Consider the following 22,067-nt stretch of genomic DNA (forward strand, 5'->3'; position numbering starts at 1 on the left):
CTAGCACGCAGACTGTTCTGAGATATAACTTGATAAACATGCCCCAGTAGGTTTTTATATTTCCCATTTTTCATTAAAATTCATATGTACAAAATAAGTAAACTCAGTGAACGTACACCTGGTTTGATACTATATAGGTGGAACTCACAGTGAGCAGGATGTTCCATGGTCTATTATCCAGATCTTAAATTAGATAATAAGCCTTAAAGAAACTTATCTTTGAACAGCACCACAGAATATGAAAATTCAGGTTTGAGATTCTGAAAGCCTGGTTAACTAGCTTTATTATTATTTTTTATTTTTGTCTTTCAGCTTCCACTACCTTCTATAGGTCACACAAAATTTACATTTCCTGTCTAATTTACAAGGTTTTTATGAGGAACAAATACCATAATGTATGTGAAGGTGCTTTACAAGATACAAACATAATAATGGTTACACTCCTATATCTGGTTTTCAAGAAGCTTCACTGAGTCATTCACCCATCCACAGATAATTAACCATTTATCTGGATTCAGGGAATGAGGCTTTGATGGCAAGTTGCTTTCAAAAAACACAAAAGGAAAACGGCCATCATGGGTTAGGTTTGTTCTTATAAATATGGATTCCTGGATGACACTTCTAAAGTTGGAGAAAGATTAAGTTCTAGTTGTGGTGTGTTGCTTCAATTGCCAGATGCCTTTGAGGCATGTTGATTTAGTGCACGTGTGCTTTAGATTTAGATCCCAGGAGGAAGCTCCTATTCCTAGGTTAGACATTCAAGTTGTAGATACCATTCGCCCAGCTCCCTGTTTTATACACCTTTATCTACTTATAATTAATAAGAACAAAACACTATTTGTAACAGTGCACGTCCTTTATAACTGAAACTGCAATACGTATAATTTCCAATACATGATATTTTCATGCATATGCTTTATCCCTGTACAATACTAAGAATTCTTTAACATACATTTCATTGTTTCCTTTACTAACATTGTGGTTTTCTTTACTAACATTGTGGTTTCCTTTACTAACATTGTGGTTTTCTTTACTAATGAGTGAACAGTTCTAAAACATGAATTCATAATTACATTGTCATTTATTCAATTCTGTGGCATACATGGAATATAATGCTGGAAAAACACTTTGATGTTTCCTTTGTAGATTATTAAACGTTACCATCCATTTATTATAAATTAAATTTACTAAGAAAACCCACAGTTTAAAAAAAGTATACAAGAATAAGCTAGCTTATCACCATGGACAGAGAAAGGAACTCAGGAATTCAAAATAGTATAATGTCAGGAACAGTTTATCTTCATGGCAAATGTTCACTTTATGCAAATCCACTTGGCTTCATTTAATTAAAAAGCTGAAAAAGAAAGAAAAATATTATGTGCTGAACAAAGAAAACTAAATATGCTTTTTATTCTACTTTAAATTAGTCATGTAAATATAACATAAAAATGTTATAATTATATTAATTCAAATAACTGTAATTTTATATCAGGACAATTTTTCTAAACTAGTTCCTGTAATGGGTCAGACTTATGGTGAGAATAGGGTCAAGAGTGAAAAAAGATGCTGACAACTTGATTAGATTTACATAAACACCCCTTTCATTGCTCGCTTACAGCAATACTTAAATCAGCATTTTAAATGGCATTACAGGAGAAATAAAGGGAATGGAGTGCAAAAAAAAATTACAGGTAGGTCATTTAAATATCCTAAAGCAAATATTTTTTTCTCATCACTGAATATATGATTTGCTTACATAAAATAATTATTTAAACACTTGGTCTTTTATTAATGTAATTTATAATTTCATTATATTGAACTGCCTAATGAATGTATAAATAAATCATAAAATTTTCACTAGAGTGTAACAAAACATCAGCACAAATGCTTGTACATATAGAAGTAAAAGGTAACTTTTAAAAAATTTCCTTAAGCAAAGACTTAATTTATGAAATTACTTAACTTTGTATAATTGTAATTCAATTTAAATAACATTTACTAAGCTTTTGTTTGATATTTGTACCTTTCTGCTAAGGTGGAATGTTTGTTTTGAGTCTTGACAAAATAAGACAACTTTGCAAGACAAGAAACAAACCAATTTTTAGCTAAATATTAAAGCAAAGATAAAATTAATGGTTACTGTAGTTAAAAAACCATGTAGCTGGAAAAACTGTTCAAACTACTAAGTTTAATATTTGGATGTTTAAATTATAATATCCTGGGCATACACTGCTTTGTCTTTCTGAACCTCGGTTTCCTCATTAGTGAAAAGAAGACTTGTATGGATGATCTCCAAAGTTCTTTCCAATGCTCATATTTTATGATTCTGGTGATACGTTATGCAAAAAGTAAATATATATTTTAAATCATAATATCCTTTATTATAAAACAAAATATATATCTAAATATTATAATTTGTATTATATAATATATAATTCATATTATATTTTAAATGTCAAATATATAATAATTCGTATTATATTAATATAATTAAAATGTAAATAAAGTACTATACAATACAAACAGAGCAATTACTCTGTATCTGCTTCTGAGGAATTGTTAAAAGATAGAAATTATGTGCTGATGTCAGGATGCAATCAGACATTACTTTTATTTTTCAAGGTAAGTTATGACTGAAGTATTACAAGGGTAACCATCTCCATGAAGAAGAACGTCAGCAGTAAATCTCATAAGAGCATTAAGCTACAGTTGCTGTTCAAGTCACATAATCCCTATGACTGATGGCAAAGCAGATAGATGTGTCCCTTGTAAATGAACCCTTTGGCATTTTCTGTCATCAATTATAAGCTTGCCCTGAAGATAAAGCTAACTGAAGAGTGAGGGTTGATGGAAAAAAAAAATTAATAATGAAATATTTTAAATTATAATTACATTTCAGAAAACTGGAATTTGAAACTGAGCATTAAGTTTTGTTTTGACAGAACTAATATGAAAATTTGAAGCTATGGAGCACTAAAGACAACCTTCTATTATTGCTAAAAATATTATCACTATAAAAGCAAAATAATAATACAACCTTTTATAACAATTTTATACTTTCTAACTTTTTAGAGCTAGAAAGGTCAAAAAGGTTCTATGATATTTAGATGTTGCTATGTTCACAGAGTACAAGGATCTTTGTGAGTACTTAATATAAAAATAGACTAATGATCCTTAGTTACCATGTTATTGTTCACTCTAAGCGTTTTTCCAAACAAATACTACAGTAATTATTTTAAAAACCTGTTACAGCAATCACTTGTTTTTATGTCATTATAAAATAACAAATATATTTAATCTTGAATTGATCATTCTATTAATTGCCCTACAATAAGACAAATCTAACAAGTAGAGTGCTTCCTATTCTCATATTTAAAATGATCCCTTTTCATAAAAAAGTTATAAAAACTTCTTTGCAAATATGTGTTCAAGATATTGGAAAGACTTGAAGCACAAAAATGTCAAATACTTTGACTTAAAATGTTTCTTAGAAAAGTATGAACTGTTATTCTCTAGCTAATCATTCAGTATTTCTTGATGATTTTTATTTTCATTATGTAAATATTAAACGTCCAGGGTATGTTCTACTACAACTGTCTTATATCAGTATCCTCATCAAAGGATTAGTCTCTCATTTCTATCTATCTAGCTCTGACATGCATTTTTTTCTCTTCTCATATTTACCTCTCTAATAACTATGATGTATAATCGAACAGTATAACTAATGTTTCTTCTAGATGCTTCCTATAGTACTTGGACATTATTTTTTCTAATAATGCTTATCACAAAAATGTATAAATACTTTTGAATCATATTTTTAAACTGCCAAGCATACTAAAAACTGAATATATTCTTCTTATTTGTGCTTTTCTGTGTTGCAGTCTGTTTGCTGAGAGCGAGAAGCTGCCTTGGGTACTACCATCAACTTTTGTCTGGACTCTGTGTTCCACTCTCTGTCATGAATACATCTCACTGTAGTTAACAGAATTTGCATATGCATAACATTGACTACCATGACCAATTTATTCTGAAGTGAATACATCCTTGATCAACTTTAACTCAGGTAGCAATATGAGATGGAAGCTAACAAGGGTAGTGAGTTGTACACAAGGAGACTAAATAACGGGCCAGGACCAGCACAAACTGCCCCAGAAGCTCCCCTGTCCTAGCCTAAATGGATGCACCTATTCCCTTCTAGTCTTTGTAACTTGATTATTGCTTAAAGTACATCAGGGATGCAGAGGGCCACTGTGCACACAAGAGAGAGTGGGATGATGATCTCAAACCATTTCTCTTTATGGCTGGCTCTCCTAACTACTCCCTCACAATAGCAAACACCAGGATTTAGATAAAAATGCTGAGGGACTGAAGTTCCAGAAGTTTATTAAAAAAATTCCAAAAATTTTTCAAAAAACTTAAAAATTCAAAAAATTTTAAAAGTGGTTACAATTTTCTCAAAATCAGGCCAAAGAAAAAGCCAGTTTCAAGCAGCACTCAACAAAGATCTATTGACCACCTACTGTGTATAAGAATATTGCACTTAGAAGGGTGTTGCAGGAAATGGAATGATCTAAGTCATGACCCTTGTGTTTCTTTTACCTACAGCAGAGAAAGACCTGGGTACAATTAAGCAAAACAAAGTGACATACACAGGAATTCAAAAACAAACAAATGAAGCAAAACTCTGACTGTGAGAACACGCAAAATGAAGGGATGACAGCCTAGAATAAAAAAGCTGAAGGAAGAAAGATATCAAAGTGTTTAAGTGTTGGCTAAACCAGGAGTCAGCACATTTTCTGTGAAGAGCCAGAAGGTAAATATTCTAAACTCTGTGAGCCATAGATTTTTGTTGAAACTACTCAACTAAATGGTTGTACTACAAAAGCAGACATAGACAATATATAAACAAATGAATCTGGCTGGGCTTCACTAAAACTTTATTCATGTTCACTCAAATTTAAATTTCATATAATTACATGTTACAAAATATTTTTTTAAATGATTTAAGACTGTAAAAAACATCCTTACTTTGTGGGGTACACCAAAACAGGCAGCAGTTGCTGACTCCTGCACTAAACTATAGGGTACACTGAAGGCTGTACCATAAGGAGAGATATATGGGACCAAATTTAAAATAACTTTTATGGTGATTCATACAGTGATATTATATAGCTAGTAAAATCAAATATAGTAGAATAGTTAATGGCATTGAAATATGCTCATGATGCAGTAAAGAAAAACAAGCCGCTTACAAAATATGTATTGTATAATCCTTCTATAGCTTCAAAATATACACAAACTAAACTGTTGATATTTGATAACCTGGGTGTTGGGATTATGAATAAATTTTATTTTCTTCATATTGCTAATCTATATCTTCTATATGGAACATGTATTAACTTTTCCCTCCCTTTTCTTGTTAGCTATGAATGGATTTTGATAAAGAAGCAACATAATTAATGCATATCTTAAAATGATGATTCTGGCATTAGCCTCGAATACGTGATGGATTATAGAGGATAACAATTAGATACTGGGTGATAAATTAGGAAGTTAGGAGACAGTCTGAAAAAGATACGATGAACATAAATTAAGACAGCAGAAGTGGGAATAAAAAAGTAATACGGAGACCAAATCAAATAACATAATATAGGATGAGGATGTGGGATGAGCACAAAATGACTTCAAGCTTTCTATCTTGTGTGATGGGGAGGAAAAGGAGAAAGAGATTTGGAGGCAGAGATGACATTGATTTTGGACATGTTGAGGGAGGGCTGTTAATGTGGTATTCAGGTCTGGTTCTGGATCTCAAGAGAAAGGTCAGGGTTTGATATTGAGAAGTATCTAGGACTGAGAAATAATCTAAAAGAGGAAAAGGAAGATGTAAAGTGCCCTGTTACAAAATCCAGGGTATTACGTTTTAAAGAGGGGCTGGCCAAGTAAAATGCTAGAAAGGTCACGTGACAAGAACTCTGGATTTCGTCACTGGGTGGTTACTGGAGACCCAGGATGTATTGAAAGCATGTTTGTTCCTTCTCCCTCATGGTGTAATATCTGAACAGGTGCCAAATAATGGTTTACTATTTGTTTTTGGTTTTTACTTATTTGAATTAATTACTCCATCTGTTCCTGGTGTTTTGAAAATCCTGAATGAACACAGTGCTCTTGAATGAATGCATTTTGTTCAATTGGGAGTTGGTTAAATTCCCTACTGAGATCCTCAGCTGGACAGAATTTTCTTGTGCACTGCTCTTACTTCCTGTTCTCAAACTGAGGAAGGAGTCAGGGAGACCTAATGGTTACATAACGCAGAAATCACTTACGTGGCTAAGGGGCACTCAGATTTCATTTTGGTATCCAAAAAACAAAAACCAAAAAAAACAGAAGGGAAGAAGGGCCTTGCTTCTTCACTAAGCCAAGATACGATACTGGCTGAATTTTTACTCCTGTTCCACTGACCCTGTAGTTATAATAGCACAATTCACTGATTCCCTCTTACAATTTTTTGACCTTTACTCTACATTCATAAGTGTTCTATGGGAATGCTTAGGAGAAGTATATTAGGGTGGTTTGTCAGACCTCTTTAGCCAAAAGTCCTGAAGGCTTTCTTCTCTGTAACAGACGACTACTGAACCCAAGAAAGTCTTCAAATCTGAAATAAATGGTCTTTTGAAAAGGCCTAAAGAAATTCAGGCCTTTATTAGGAATAGGAAAGGAAATCTCTGGGAATGGAAACCTTTCTATATCTGTAGTTACACAGGGTAATGGCTGTCAAGTGTGACAATTGCTGAGGCCAGTTCTCTACATAGCCAGCTCAGAGAGGCACACTTAGTAAGAGTTTTGATGACATGACTAGTAATAAATAGGAATGGTCATTAACATGGATACTAGGTCTGGGGGAAAGAGAAAAATAAAGCTAGTATGTGGGGTTAGGACAGATGGAGAACCAAGAACTCCTTTGGACCACAGGAGCTCCCCACTGCTTCCCTGCCTTCAGGGGGGTGCTGAATGCTGTGGAGTTTCTGCCAGAATAAGAAAGTTGGATTTCCACCATGAAAATAACCCTCTAGAGCAAACTTGGTATATGTCAGCTCAGACCCCGGGTTTGAGGTGTTAGAATGTACAATGCAGTATCAAAAAACTGGATTCTGAATATCCTACAAAAAATCACTTTGGATTTATGTGCAAGTTCTTAGTATCTATTTATGAAATTATCAAATGCTGATTTAAGAAAAAGTTCTAAGTTAGCTATTTGGAAGACTAGTATTTTATTAATCTTGGATATTAAGGTTTATTGTTTGTTAATAGGAATAGGGATCTGACTACATTTTTCCTAGGCCAGAATTAGATATATTTCAGTCAATTGTTTTAGTTTTTATTTTCTTCCCTAAAGTGATAAAGTAAAAAAAAAAAAAAAAAAATGGAATTACATTTTGTTTGGGGTGGAGGGTATATGCCTGTATATAAGTATTATTATTTAAAAAAATATTTTGTGTACAGGCCGAAGTCTATTGGTGGAAATTTATATGTGAGGACTTGTCCCCGTAGCAGCAAAATATAGTAGCATAAGACTGGAATATGGGCTCTCACAGTTAAGAATTATCTTACATTTATAAAACACTAGTTTACTATAATAACTTATCCTACTAATGAGATAAATATTATGGTCTTTATTTGAAAAATGAGGAACACTGAGGCTCAGAGAAGATTAAAAGACTTGCCTGAGGTTACAGAGTTTTTAAGTGCCATGGTCCAAATCACATCTTCTCACTCAAAGTCCAGATCACTTTCCAATACACCACAATGAAATACAACAATATGGAAAAAATAATCCTTAAGATTCAATTTCCATTTGTACAGTATTATTACAAGATTTAGCACTATGTTCTTTATCTACACAAGATAGGGGAACAGCAATGGTGCCTTTATAGCACTGCAGTTTTTCTCTGAATCACCTCTAAATCTCTGGGCCTTTATGTCATTCTTCGAAGCTGGGACAACCAGTGAAAGTCTTGTCAATGATATGCACTGTGGGCTGGTCACCTCACAATTTCTGTACCATTTTCTATCTGTACAGCTCATCTAAGATGTACAAATAATGTGATACTGCCCCATAATGGACATCCCGGGACTTTTTGCCTGGCTGTGCTTGGTTACCCTCATACTCTTCTTGATTTGTATGGATGCCTTTCATTTCTAGCTGCTATTCTGTGATTTCCCTTACTGAATATCATTTCAGTTTTTTTTCTTTTTTTGATTCATCATCTCTCAACATAACTAAGGACACTGTGAATTCTAAGTATCTTTTTAAGACAATGGAAGATACTTTGTGTCCACTGTAAGCTTAAATTAATACATATTCTGTTTTTTACAGGATGCCAGCCAGCTCAGAATCAGTTTGGGGTTGTAATAGCTACCCTTCAAGATCAGGTTTCTGGAATAACTATCTTTCCACACATGCCTTTAGTTGTTTGGAACAACCTGACAACTCCATGGGGTACAATTTGATGTGAGTTCTGGAGTTGTGCAATGTGACAAACCAGTACATTTCATTTCACTTTACTACATTTGTATTTTAACAGTTCCTGTTGCACTTACTAGAAGTAGATAAAGAATAAAGTTTTTGAGAAAACAGATTCAATTAACAAGTATATGATGAGCACCTACTATGTGCATAGCACTTTGGAGATATATAAAAGGTTTTTGTCAAGTATCCTTCCCCAATTACCTTACAGTCTTTTTGAAGGAAAAGGACTTAAACATATGAAACAGCTAGGATTCATGTTATTTTCCTAAAGCAAAGACTTGACGTACCATAAATGTTTTTATAGAAGTCCTCTGAAGAAAATTTTTGCGAGTCACAGAGTGCCAGTGGAAAACATGGAGAAGTAAAGACTGATGTATCCCTAACAGCACTTTGCTCTTTTTAGAAAATGGGACAAGCACCAAAGGTAACTTTTATTTAATATACAAAATGAATTCAGTGCTATCACTGGAATAAAATTTCCTTTTCTTCTGAACTATGGCTCAGTTGGTAATTAGATCAAACTAATAATAATACTGATATTTCACTGGTCGTTTCAAGGGACTCTGGAGCCCAATTAAGTTTACCAAAAGGTTCAGGGAAAAGCTGTTCTTCACTCAACTGAATTATGCAAATATAAAATAAAGCTACTTAATCTTCAGTGTAAAGAAAAACCCTGTTTAGAAAAAAGATTAAATATAAATGAATTTAAAATATTTATATCAGAATTAATGATGATGATAATGAGCATCAAACATTTATTGAGTAATTAAGACTATGTACTAGGCAATGTGCTAAGTGATTTACATGCGTTCTCTCATGTAATCCTTACAACACGTGAGTGAGGTACGTATGATCATCTCCTTTAACAAATGGGAAAACCTAGATTTAGAAAAGTTAAGTAACTTGCCCAAGGTCATACAGCTGGTAACAAGCACACTGGGGATTCAAATCAGGGAAGTTTGCTTATTGAAACTTCAAAGACAATCTGGGAGAACTGAGCAGCTGTATGAAACAGATTCATAACTGTAGAATATACCATTAAGACTAAATTTGGGGGAAGAGTTAAGGAAATAGGATCAACATTTAAAATAGAAATTTATCCATTTAGCAGGTGTATATATATCAACAAAGAAAATAGCAATTTTGAAGTTAGAGTGAAGTACTGAGAAAATGGTAAAGGGTATAAAATGTTCAAGATTTTCCAAGGCTCAAGATTAAAATAAAAAAGATCACTTAATTCCATATATAAGGAATTATGGGTTGCAGATTAAACAGAATTCAAAATTGTGAGGAAAGAATGAAAAAAATTAAAGATAATTATGAACATAGTTCTGTGTTTCAGTGGCACAAAAGTTGTAATTCACAAAAATTCAAAAGACATCAAGGGCTACAAAAGGCAGAAGCGTGACACTCAAGAAAGTACTTTGGCATTGAAGCCAAAAGCCTACGGCCAGAAGTGATTTTTAAATTAGTTCGTGGTGTTATGTTCAAATGTGCATTTTCACTAAGGGATATATCTCAAGAGTCTTATCCCAAGTACAGTTGTTATCTAAAGTAGGTAGAAGTGGCAGGTTTTCTTAAGAGCTTCTGTGAAGAAGAATGTGTCTATCCTTGCAGCTCATGTTTAATACGTACACATGTTAAAACAGGGAAAGTCAAGACTATACTCTTGGTTGAGAAACTATTTTTCTCTACTGTTGTAGGCCAACTTCAATGTATTTCTGTCATGAGTGGTTGCTTTGGTTTAGCTCTTGGTCCCCAGGGTTTGTGATTCAATGTTGTAGGACCTAATGCTCTTTAAAAATGGACATCTACAAATGTCTTTTCAGAAGTACTCAAGGCCATGAATTACCTTCTGGAATATGTTTTGTGGGTTTTCCTCTTTCTAGAATGGTTTGGTGCATCTCATTCTGATTCCCTACAAACTGCCTTTATCTGATGATAAGCAATTTTTTTCAATAAAGCAATATAAATGCTGATGCCCGAGATGTTATTTAACAGTGTGAGCCTGTTCACAATCAACCAAGCTTCTCCTACAAGATAAGAAAAAGATAAAGATAATTCATTTCCCATTGAATTATCAACATCTCACCTTTCAACTAGTCCCAGAATTATTTTTCTCATCCTCTTTCAGTCTTGACATCACCTTTGCTTTTTGGGCAGTGAACTAACTGTGTGTGTGTGTATATATATATATATATATATATATATATAGTGAAGGCAAGCCTATATATATATATATATATATATATATATATATATATATATATATATATATATATATATATATATATATTTCCCTGAACTGCCAGGATTTTAGAATTTAGTACAGGATTTATCCATATCTCTGGTATATACTCTCTGTAGTCCTTTTAGTAACACTTTCTCTTGATGTTTACTATCTACAAGAGAGGTGATAAGATTTCTAAAACCAAAAGCTTATTTAGAAAAAAAATGTTATGGAATAAAAATAAGACCCAAAGAAATGTAGATCATTACAAAGGTAACTTTGGCATATATGCATGTGCTAGACTAATAAGAGAATAAAAAATTTTAAATGAAAAACTGGTGTTGTGTTTTTTTTCCATAATGTTCTCCTATACTATATTTTGTTGGTTCAGAAGGATGGTATAAATGTATTCAAGGGAACATATATCCTACATAAATCTGACAAAGCAAAAGAATTTGAAAATGAATGATCATAGGAGAGATATCTATAAGTACTATAAGGATTTATGGAAGCCTGATGAACGATGCATCGGTATATCCATGTTGAAAAACAGATGTAATGAAAGTCCTCAAAAGGGGTGAAAAGAAATGCCAGAAGGCTTTAACATAATATGAAAAGGTAATTAGACTAGAGGAATTATTTAAATTGGACAGTTGAATAGATGGATAACTAAGTCATGAAATTCAGATAAGACAGAATGAAATAATAGAAATCTCAGTAAAGATCTGAGGCAGAGCACATGCTTATTTATTTTTGTATGAATGTGGCAAAATTAACCAATCAGGCTCTTCCTCTTCGAAAAGAAAGTTCACAAATTATACTGAGAGAGTGAGACTGTAGGAGGCACGGAGAAGGCTGTGATTAGCTGAAGAAGAGGAGAGAGAAGACTAAAAAGAAATGATTCAGTAGTTACAATGGTAGAAGAATTCAAGCCAAGAGATAACGGGGATACCTTGGGAACATGGGATGGGAACAACAGATTTATGTTGTCGTATGACTTATTTTCTGAACCTTTTTCAACATCTATGAGATCTAGTCACATGGCAACTAGTTTTTAGTTGTCTTCCTTGCTTTTCCAAATATCTTTATAATAGCCTAATTGCCTCTTGGCTGCTTTAATCTAAAATTGGCTAACAGAGCAGCCAGTCTGTCTAGCTCGTTCAAATCAATATGGTAAATTCACACAACACAACAAATGGTGGAGCACTCTGAAGAGCTGCTGCAGCAACCAGGAGCCTATCTTCCATTTCTATACACACTGCACGTTACACTGTTTAGCATGCCTGGTTTCCTAAATTTTTTGCTAGGCTCTTTCTTGGCAACTTCTCCTTACGGGTTTTTGTGTGAACTATGTCAAAATTCGCATTCACAAACCACTCTTGGGCATGTTTTTTATCTCTGACTTCTTGCAAGAGATTTCATTTACATTTCTAGCCTCATGAAGCCATGTGAAGAAGGCAAGCCTATCCCTTGTCAGGCTGGTGGAACCTTGATAAGAGAATGGGACTGGTTATACAGTAAGAACGTTCAAATGCCACATTCACACAGAAATAAGAAGGCATGTACTCTGGCTCAGATATGCTTACAATGCATATCTAGGGTATTTTGAAAACCTTCCCAGGTGATTTTTATGTCCAATCCTAGTTTTTTTTTGTTTTTTTTTTAAAGCATTGCAGAACTATTATACTAAATGACAACTAAAAGTACAAACCTAAACTCTTGATATCATAAATCAAATGAAAAATTATTATGAGGAACTAGTAAAATCTTTTTTTCTCTACTTTCCCTGATTATTACATTGCTAAGTCAGAACAATCTAGACAGGGAATAACATTCTGGTGGGATTATATATGCTCTGATATATAATAAAAACTGGAATTTGCCATTTACCTTCCCCCACTTCCTGACGGTCAACTAAATAGGGTTTAAGAATCTTACACTGTCCTTTATTATAGCATATTTTTTTTTATAAAAATAAGCTACACAATCTTTTCTTTGACATATTTTAAGTGCTATAGATTGAAATGAATTAATGTTCAAGTGTTTTGGGCATCCTAGATAAAAGATTAAAATACACAGTATTTCTATTTTTCTTAATTTACAGATTGCATTATAGAATACACATAAGAAAAACCAGACAAATCATGCAGATTCTCAATCCTACGGTAGGGGCAAAGAGAAAAAAAAAAAAATCTTTCTTGGGTATTAATCTTATTTCACATTTTCAAAACCAAAATTGGCTGGTTATCTAACATCAAGACTAAAACGAAGAAAGTGGAGACTCTGCTTGCCTTATCATTCTTGTGGCCCACAGAACTGATGTTTTTAAAAATTTATTTACTTTGCAGGCAGGGTTAAAGGCAGATGATCCCACAACTCAGATCTGATACCCACATTTCTTCCACTCCCCTAGTATATTTATTTTTAATGGGTATGGGAAGAAGAGAACTGGAGATGTGCCTCTGCCCATATGAGAAAATAGAGATGGGTGGAAGAGCCTCATTCTTCCATTATAATCCCATATCAGATCTTCCTTTTATGGCATTAGTTTTGTCCCCCAGATAAAGCTATAAATTGTTGCCACGCTCTATTTAAAAACACTCTTAAAATTTCCACTGTTTACATGTGCTAGAGACATAAGGTATGATGAGCTTTTATTTTCTATCAACATATCACTGGTTCTATCTAAGGTAAGAGAGTCTTCAAAGGAAAAACACGGGGTAAGCTATAAGGACTCCCTAGAGAAAATGAAATAGTAATTTCTTTAAGAAAAGCTGAAGGAGGAATATGTTCAAGAAGTGAACATATACCTAATTCATAAACTGAACAACTATAATCTGGCACATCCGCTGTAGTGTGCATTAGTGAAAGTTTTGTTTGATAATAACAATGTGGTCTCAGGATGAATTTTCAACATCTTTCCACCAAATGTGACAATATGTTTGTGAAAATCTTATGAGATATTCTTTACGGCAACTTCTAGTGACCACAGATAAAATATTTTATTTAATTTTTACCTTCAAGTTTGCTTTTCTTATTTGGAAAAGTTAAAATTTTCAGAAAGGTTGGTTAACAGACACAAAATCACAGCTGGATAGGAAAAATAAGTGCTAGAGGTCTACACTAGTGCTAGGCACTACAACAATTTTAATTTTTTTTTTTTTGCAGCTGGTCTGTACAGGGATTGAACACTGGCCCTTGGTATTATCAGCACCACACTCTAACCAGCTGAATTCTAACAATTTATTGTATGTGCTCAAATGCTCCCACCGCAAATGATACATTTTTGTGATGATTAATATGCTAATTACCCTGAATTGATCATTACACACTGTATACACGTACTGAAATATAAGTCTGTGCCCTATAAATATGTACAATACATATCAATTAAAAAGAAATAGATAAATAAAAGATGATGCAAAGTTTATAAGAGAAAACGATCTTGCAAATGAAGTAAAAATCATGAAGAATGAAACCAAGGAAAGAACAACTTTGGATGAAGTCCATAAAGCTTAAAACTAATTTTGCTATATGTATATGTACATATATTATATAGAATAATATGTATGTATATCTCTAAAATGAAACTATACACTGGGAACAATGAGTATGCCTTACATCTTTCTATTATAGTCTACTATGCTGAACACATGGTAGGTGCTCAAAAACTTGCTTAACTGAATTTAAAATCACATGACAAATGAGTTAGCTACTTTACATTAATTCTTAATTATACATTAACCACTAAAATTCTGTTTATTCTATTAGTTAAAAAATGAATACATTCACATTAGTATTTAGATATTACCTATAAGGATAGCCATGGTACTTGGAACGAAATATTGAAAGTAGAAAACTGAAGAAGAAGACCACCAGGCCTAATCCCACTAGGCAAATTACTAGAAAGAGACAGAAAATACCATTAGTGTATGAAAACACGCAAATAACAACCCAAATGTTTATATTTTTAAAATGCATTCAATTACAGTATACTTACATTTAATAGTTCATGGCACATACAGGTACAACAAACCAGATAATCCACAATACAATGTATTCATTATTTTCCATATTCTTCTCAATGAAAATGTACTATTTGGGGTTTGAAAACGACAAAATTGACTGATCTAAGTCTTCTGGTGGTTTTCGTCTCTTATAGATGTCCTACAAGTACTAAAATGCCCCAGAGGGATCGAAACAAAACAAAACAAGCGATAAACCACAAACAAGATTATCAGCCCTTACATTATGAAGAAGTGGCTATATTGGCAGGGATATTTGCATTATTAGAATGCTAAATATAATTTTTTTCTTTTCAGACATTTACAAAGAAATATAATTTTAGGTTATTGGCTACATTACTGTTTCAGTAAAAGCATGTTATTTAGAAATAGTTCATCCTAGTGTACAGAAGGCTAGGAACAAAAGCTTAGAGAGTAAGAAAATATGGTCTCAGTGAGACCCAATGGGAAGGCAACCCCCCTCAGTTGCAGGTAATAGTGTCAAAGAACTGTTGATTGTTTTACAAAGGAACAGAGGACATACATTATAGTACAATGTGCCATGGTCTAGGTTTTCAGTATTACTCTGTCCCAGGAAAGTTGACAATAAGGAAATTACTTTTTTATTTTTTCATTTCCTTTATATTTTGGTTGGGAAAATTTTACTCTAAATCAGGTGAGTAATAAAATATATTAGGTTTCTTCTGCATATGTTACGAATATTTAATTAAATGAGACTCATTGCTATTATTAGTAAAATAAATCTAAACATGATTATAAAATTTAAATGATTAAAGATCTGAGCTAATTAAATCTAAGTATATCTAGGATAAAAAAACAAATATACTGAAATAAATCAAATCTTATTTAAATATGTTCTATAAATAAGTAGAACTTAATCTCTTAAGAAATATCCACATGTCTTTTAAGAATAAAATACGTGCACAATAATTATAGCCTTTCATTAGTTTGAGGGGATTCTAAAAAAAAAAAAAAACTGACAAATATCTGAATTAATTTTTATAAAAGAAAGAAAAGAGAAAAGAGATTTAAAATACTAAGGCAGAAGAAAACTAGGAAATTCAAATCTCTGTATGCTTCTATAGTGATAATATATGATTTAAAATTTTTTTTCTAGCATATACATGAAACCAGGTTTAATTATAATCCTGAAAATCATGGAGTAGTTAAGGGATAGCATTATTCTAAATATAGTGTACAAATCTGTCCATTTTCATTCAATTCTGCAGGAATATCATTTTCTAAATTTTGAGTACAAATTGTGAAACATCATAAGCATTTAATAGCATCCAATTGCAGCCTCTGTGACACTTAATTTCAGACAATATTCATGCAGTTGAACTTCAAATGAATATTGACAGAAAATAAAGCAAGAAATGGGTTTTCAAATATGACAAAATGAAAAACACCTTTTCAAAAAAAATTATAGAATACCTAAGTATGACAGACACCAGGCCCTAGATATAGCATATTAACAACTTTGCTAACAAAAATCTTACTAAACCTAGAATTGTTTACACAATGCTTTAAGTTTATACCTTTCCAAATGTGGTATTTATTAAACACTTCTTCCTTTCCTTTATATCTCCTTTAATATTTTTTAGAAGAGGAATAAAGCTCTTTTTCTACTCCCTGTGCTGTTTTCAGTAGCCTCACTAGGTTGTGCTCAATGGGAAATGAGGCTCAAAATAAGCGATCAAGTAAAAGGAATATATGTACTTGATTCTGTGTGGTAAAACAGACTAATGCTACTCAACTACTTATGTATGGGCAAGGGAGAGTGGTTGAGTGTAGTGAGGAATTAGTAATTACTAAATAAACCATGGCAGCCCATAAGAGATAACACACCTGTAAGAAGAAAATGCCATAATGAGACAGAAGCATTCTGACCTGGGCAATTTAATAATCATTGTAGTACCATATCAAAAATAGAAATCACATCAGAATCAAAAAGGAATAATTAAAAAATATATTTCCCAGCTCTCTCTTTCTCACATACACAACATGCATATACACACATATGCACGCGAATATAAAATTTAGGAATGGGTGGGAATTGGAGTTGTTATAAAAACATCAACCAAAAGGGAAGTTGAAAGTGGTGATTTTATAAACTCAGTATCATAAATGTTGTGAGATTAAAAAATTTGCTACATATTTCTTATTATTACTTACCTTACTATGGCAGGATATATATGATAAATATATAATCACATTAAGCATGATTTGTCAATCAAAAGAGCATCACATTGTTCATTCAGAAGATTTATCATAAAATGCTATTCAACAGGGCTTAGCTTAAACAATGTACTCATTTCTTCTGTAGTTTCTTTCAAGTGTATAGACAGCATCATGGGAAAACAGAAGGCAATCTAAACTGTATATTATATCCCAAACATTTTAACACTTAAGACCTCTAAGTATTCAGAAATCACTATGATTCATATCACACTACTTAAAAATCCCAAAAAGAAAACAAGTCTAGATTTTTAAGTATCTTGACAAATTATTATTCTTTTTCAGATCCCTATGCTCCTCGTACATAAATTCTGGGTTTTAAAAGAGTTCAGAAATGCAAAGTATATTGAGAAAAATTTTAATTATAGGTTTGTGGAGGTATAATCATAAAATCATATAGGAACTTGATATTAATTATAAAAAGGTCTGTGGCAGGAAACATTACCTCTAAAGCCTTCTGTCCTTTCCTAACCTATGATCCTCAGTACTTAAGAGTTTTTCCATGTGTTCTTCTCTTTTTACTACCAAAATTTGTTACTTTAGAAAAACACATTTTTTTTTTCCTACAACTGTTTGAGAAGAATAGTCTATCCAAAGAAAAACATAGTTACTTGCTTAAAGACATAATGTTGGAACTCGATGGAGTTGTAAATCTTGGTTTATCAATGGAAAAGGTAAATCCCCTGGAAAAAGTATCAAGAGATGTCCCCTTCTAAATGATGATAAAGGAAGATTTGGAGGTAATTGGTAGGTAATATAATAATATTTCAGTGTACAAAACCTATGCAGAAGCGTCTTCATCTGAGTCAACCCTTAAGTGAATACCTGATTCTCACGGCATTGAGGACATATTACGTGCCAATGTAATCCCACAAAATTTTCTGTCTCTCTCTGTAGGGTGGATATTACAACAAAAACTATGGCATCAGCAGAGATGGATAAGAAAACACCTGAAAAGGGTGAGTGACAGCCCTCCTTTATATATGCAGTTCCACAGAAAACCACCCAATGCCATGTTGGAAGAAATATATTTTCAAGTATATGCACACATACACCCAAGAAATGAAAAAAAGTAAAAAACGTCTTAACCTTCTTCAAATCTGAACATTTATTTAAAAGTTTATGTTAATAAAGGGCTTTTACGTATTTCCCATTTAATTTAAATAAATCTTAAGACTAAAACTAAATTATACAAATACTGACACAGAGACTTACTCCGTCTTTTTCCAACATCTCCTTTGGAAGTTGCTGCTTCATTTAGAAGAACCATTCCCATGGTGATAGCAGCGTCTACAGCAGTTGTCAAGGAAACAGTAGAAATAGATGAGAATAAAATCTATTAATTTTTCTGGATCTGAACACAATGTTTCAGAATGGTTAAACTGTAAATGCACAGAGGTAAATGCAGTTGATTCTCTTTATAACATAAAATTACTACTCTTTGTGTAGGTAAATATGCCTTAATTTTTAAAACTTATAACCTGAAACTTTAATTTGTAAGATTTCGAAAGTCTGTGTGTAAATGCTCTTAAACTCCAGGACTTTCATAACACAAACGAATAATATGGACTCTCAAAACCAGTAACATTTCACGTTATACATAAAGATACACACTACATATGTCACAGTGATACATTTCATTGGCAATCATAGAAAACTAGAATGTATTCAGCATTTCTTTTTCTTCATTTTCATAGTGTGTCTATGTCTGTGTGTGTGTACACAGCTTTCCTTTTCTAATGTGTTTCACAGATTTTTTTTGTTAAAGAAATCTATATTAAGGTCAGGTACCATGTCACATGGAAATTCTGGGGTATCCAATTACAAGCCGTACACAACAAATTAGCATATTACATAACAAAACAATTTAATGAATTAAGCAGGATACTGAGCTAGTCACCTAATTGTCTGACATTTTAAGAATGAGATCATCAAATTACTTCTGTATTTAATGTTTGCCTGCAGCATGATGGGTTTTTCAAGCCATACTTCAAGATGCCAGGAATTAAGAAAATCATGGGAGCTTTTTGCCTTTGTAAAAATATTTTCTGCCATGTTATTAAAATATTTTTGACATTGACTACCATTAAGGCGGAATGCATCAATTCTGGAAATATATTTACTATGTATACTGCTCAAATGACTAATGGATTAAAAAACGAGGAGAAAAATAAAACAATTCTAGCTCAGAAATTCCCCAATTTGCTTAATTTTTATTATAACGTCCTCATATTCATTTCTACTGCTGTATGTGTACAAAAAGCATCAATAAGTATCCTGTGCAGGATGTCTCTAAGTGTCTTCTACTCCTAAGAGCAAAAGCTCAAAGGATATTGCTGGGCTATGTCTTATAATTAAGTGGAGGAGGTCAGAGAAAATTCGGCAGAGTAAATATTTCCACTCTGAGTCTGTTTTTATAACTATATTATCTAACTTTTGATTATTAATAAATAATAACATTTATTTTTGAGTCTGTTTTCATAACCACATTATCCAGCTTCTCATTAATAATAAATGTCTGACTTCTCTCACTAGGCATTTATGCTTACACTGACATCTATACAAATGATTTTCAAACTATTCTGTTTATTTGTAGCATTGGAACCCTTTCAGAAAAAGAAAAAAAAAACAAGAACAAAAACAAAAACCAACCAACCAACCAAAAAACCTTGGTTGGAAGTTTGATGTATACAGAAGAGAAAGCCCCTACTAGCCCTATGCAATACTGCCCTTCCACACCAAATACACACACATATATACCATATATTACTATGAAACTTTTAGAGACCCATGATACACAGTTTGAATAGCATTGATACTTAGATAATTATTGAATTTCTGAGTTTCAATCATGCAGCAATGGCCTGAAAAGGGTATTATAAGAGAACAACTATTTCGTAATATCAGCATGATAGTCAGCCTGTAGAGACTTCAAGGATTTCATTATTCTTTAAGTGTTTTGGACAGTCTACTCACAAATTCCCTCAAGTCCATAGTCACAGGGCATTGCTAATAATAAGAGGATGAAAAAAAGACTTAAGTTGTATCACTAAAGCTGTTCATATGTAGAGAATTTCTACTGCTTAACTCAGTTTTCAGGAGCAGACAGATGTAACTGATATGGATTCTTAAAAAGGACATAGGTAGGTTTTCTCTTTAATCTTTTCTTGTAACACACTTTTATATTCATATATAAATTTTAATCTATACATTTAAACATACATTTGACCTACTGATAATTCACACAGAATTCTAAATTATTTTAACTATGACAAAATATACTTTTGTAAATATTCAAAATATAATTGCCATTTAAAAATGAATTTATGTAGATATTAGAACCAAAACATATATTCATTTTATGATTCTATCTGTGAAGCAGCTTCAATTCCATTAATAAAATTGTAGGGGAAATGGCACCATCTCTATTACAGGAGAAAATAAAGTTTACAAAATTAAACATTTGACAATTTTAATGAGTAAAGCTATTTATTGAAAATATTCTCAGGGACAAACTTTCTACACACACACACACACAAATATGTGTGTGTTTATAAACACATACATATATAGACATGATCTCAGAAAGATGTGTATTTTACCAGTCAAAAGCATATTTTATTGGACATTAACTATCATCCAAGTGTAATATATCCCTATTAATGTATTTTCATACCATTTTTCCTAATCTCCCTCAGAATTTTTACTTTATAATGTTGAAAACTATGGGAGCAACATGATTCCCATTTAAATTGCTTTTGAATTTCATACAAATTCAAACAATGCTGATAGAAAATTATATATAAGATTTTCATAAGAGTATACCACATTTTATTGCTTTCCTACTGATAACATTTAAATTATTTCCAAATGCTTGCTATTACAAATATTCCTGTAAAGTCTATCTTTTCACTCTTCTCCTAGTGTACATGTGCAATATTTTCTCTATGGTCTACACCTAAGGTAGAATTTTTGAGAGGTTGGGTATGTGTGTTTTCAAATTTGTTAGGGATAACATTACCTAAAATGAGCAATGTAGTTTCCATTTTTCTTACATTTCACTAACACTATTGCCAGACAATTGATTTTATCAAACTTATAAGTGGGAGCAGTATTAATAGCTCCCCACTTGACTCTAAGCATCTTTTGTTATGTTCATTCCTCTTTCTTTAATCTTTCATATAGTGCTTGTTTTATTTTCTTTTGTCCCTTTTTCCATAAATACAGGACATCTTCATTTTTTTCTGGATATGAATCGAGTAGTGAAGTGTTGCATACAGTTTCTCCTACTTTATGTCTTGTCTTTTAAATTGTTTTGTCATGTAGAAGGCTTTAATTTTAATGTGATCAAATGTATATTAATCTTTTCCTTTATGAGTTTTGGTGGTTGTTTCTGGCTTATGAAATTAATCCCTACCCCTAGGTCTTCAAAACATTCCCTAGCCTTTTCTTCTAATAGTTTTAAAGTAAGTTAGGCAGTGTCATTCTTCTGCTCAGTTTTCCATCACGACCTGAGTAAAACTGAAAGACATCAAAATGGCCTCAAGACCATACATGATCTGCACCCTGACCCACTGCCTATATACTTCTCTACCCTTGCTTGCTCTTACCCTAGTCCTAGTGTCTTAGCTACTCTTCCAACAAGTCAGGCAGCCCTCTGCCTCAGGATCTTTGAACTTGTTCCCACTGCCTGAAACACTCTTCCCCCAGATGTCCATGTAACTCATTCCCTCGTGTCCAAGTCTATGCTCCAACGACATCTTACCAGAGAAGCCTCCTCTAATCTCTCTTATTTCCTTTATCCTGCTTTATTTTTCTCTATAACATTGTTTTTGAAAAAAAGCTTAGATTATATATCTTTGTTTTCATTTATTGTCTTTCCCCTGCCACTACAGCATTAGCCCCAAATGGGCAGGAACTTTGTTTTGTTCACTATCTTACCTACAACCCTGTGATGTAGATATTATTATCTTCCATTTACATGTAAGGAAACTGAAATCCAGAGAGTTCTGAATAACTTGCTCAAAGTCACAAAACTAGTCAGTGA

The 22,067-nt window shown here is 32.6% G+C and overlaps 1 protein-coding gene across 5 annotated transcripts in view; it reads right to left on the reverse strand.

Moving 5' to 3' along the window:
- Positions 1 to 858: 858 nt before the first annotated feature.
- The window catches only part of TUSC3 (tumor suppressor candidate 3), a 270,895-nt gene continuing 249,686 nt past the window's right edge, over positions 859 to 22,067 (reverse strand). For 2 of the 5 annotated variants that reach the window (XM_063076814.1, XM_063076811.1), the window contains 4 exons: positions 18,236 to 18,310; positions 14,569 to 14,659; positions 7,722 to 7,786; positions 859 to 1,354 (listed from right to left, as the gene is read on the reverse strand). In XM_063076814.1, coding sequence (XP_062932884.1) covers positions 7,768 to 7,786; positions 14,569 to 14,659; positions 18,236 to 18,310 — 185 coding nt within the window. In that variant the 3' untranslated portion in view covers positions 859 to 1,354; positions 7,722 to 7,767. Of the gene's footprint in view, positions 1,355 to 7,721; positions 7,787 to 14,568; positions 14,660 to 18,223; positions 18,311 to 22,067 lie in introns of all 5 variants that reach the window. The other 3 variants (XM_063076813.1, XM_063076809.1, XM_063076810.1) reach the window with 2 other exon arrangements.

Source organism: Cynocephalus volans, chromosome 13 (genome assembly GCF_027409185.1).
Source record: "Cynocephalus volans isolate mCynVol1 chromosome 13, mCynVol1.pri, whole genome shotgun sequence".
Classification (NCBI taxonomy): domain Eukaryota; kingdom Metazoa; phylum Chordata; class Mammalia; order Dermoptera; family Cynocephalidae; genus Cynocephalus; species Cynocephalus volans.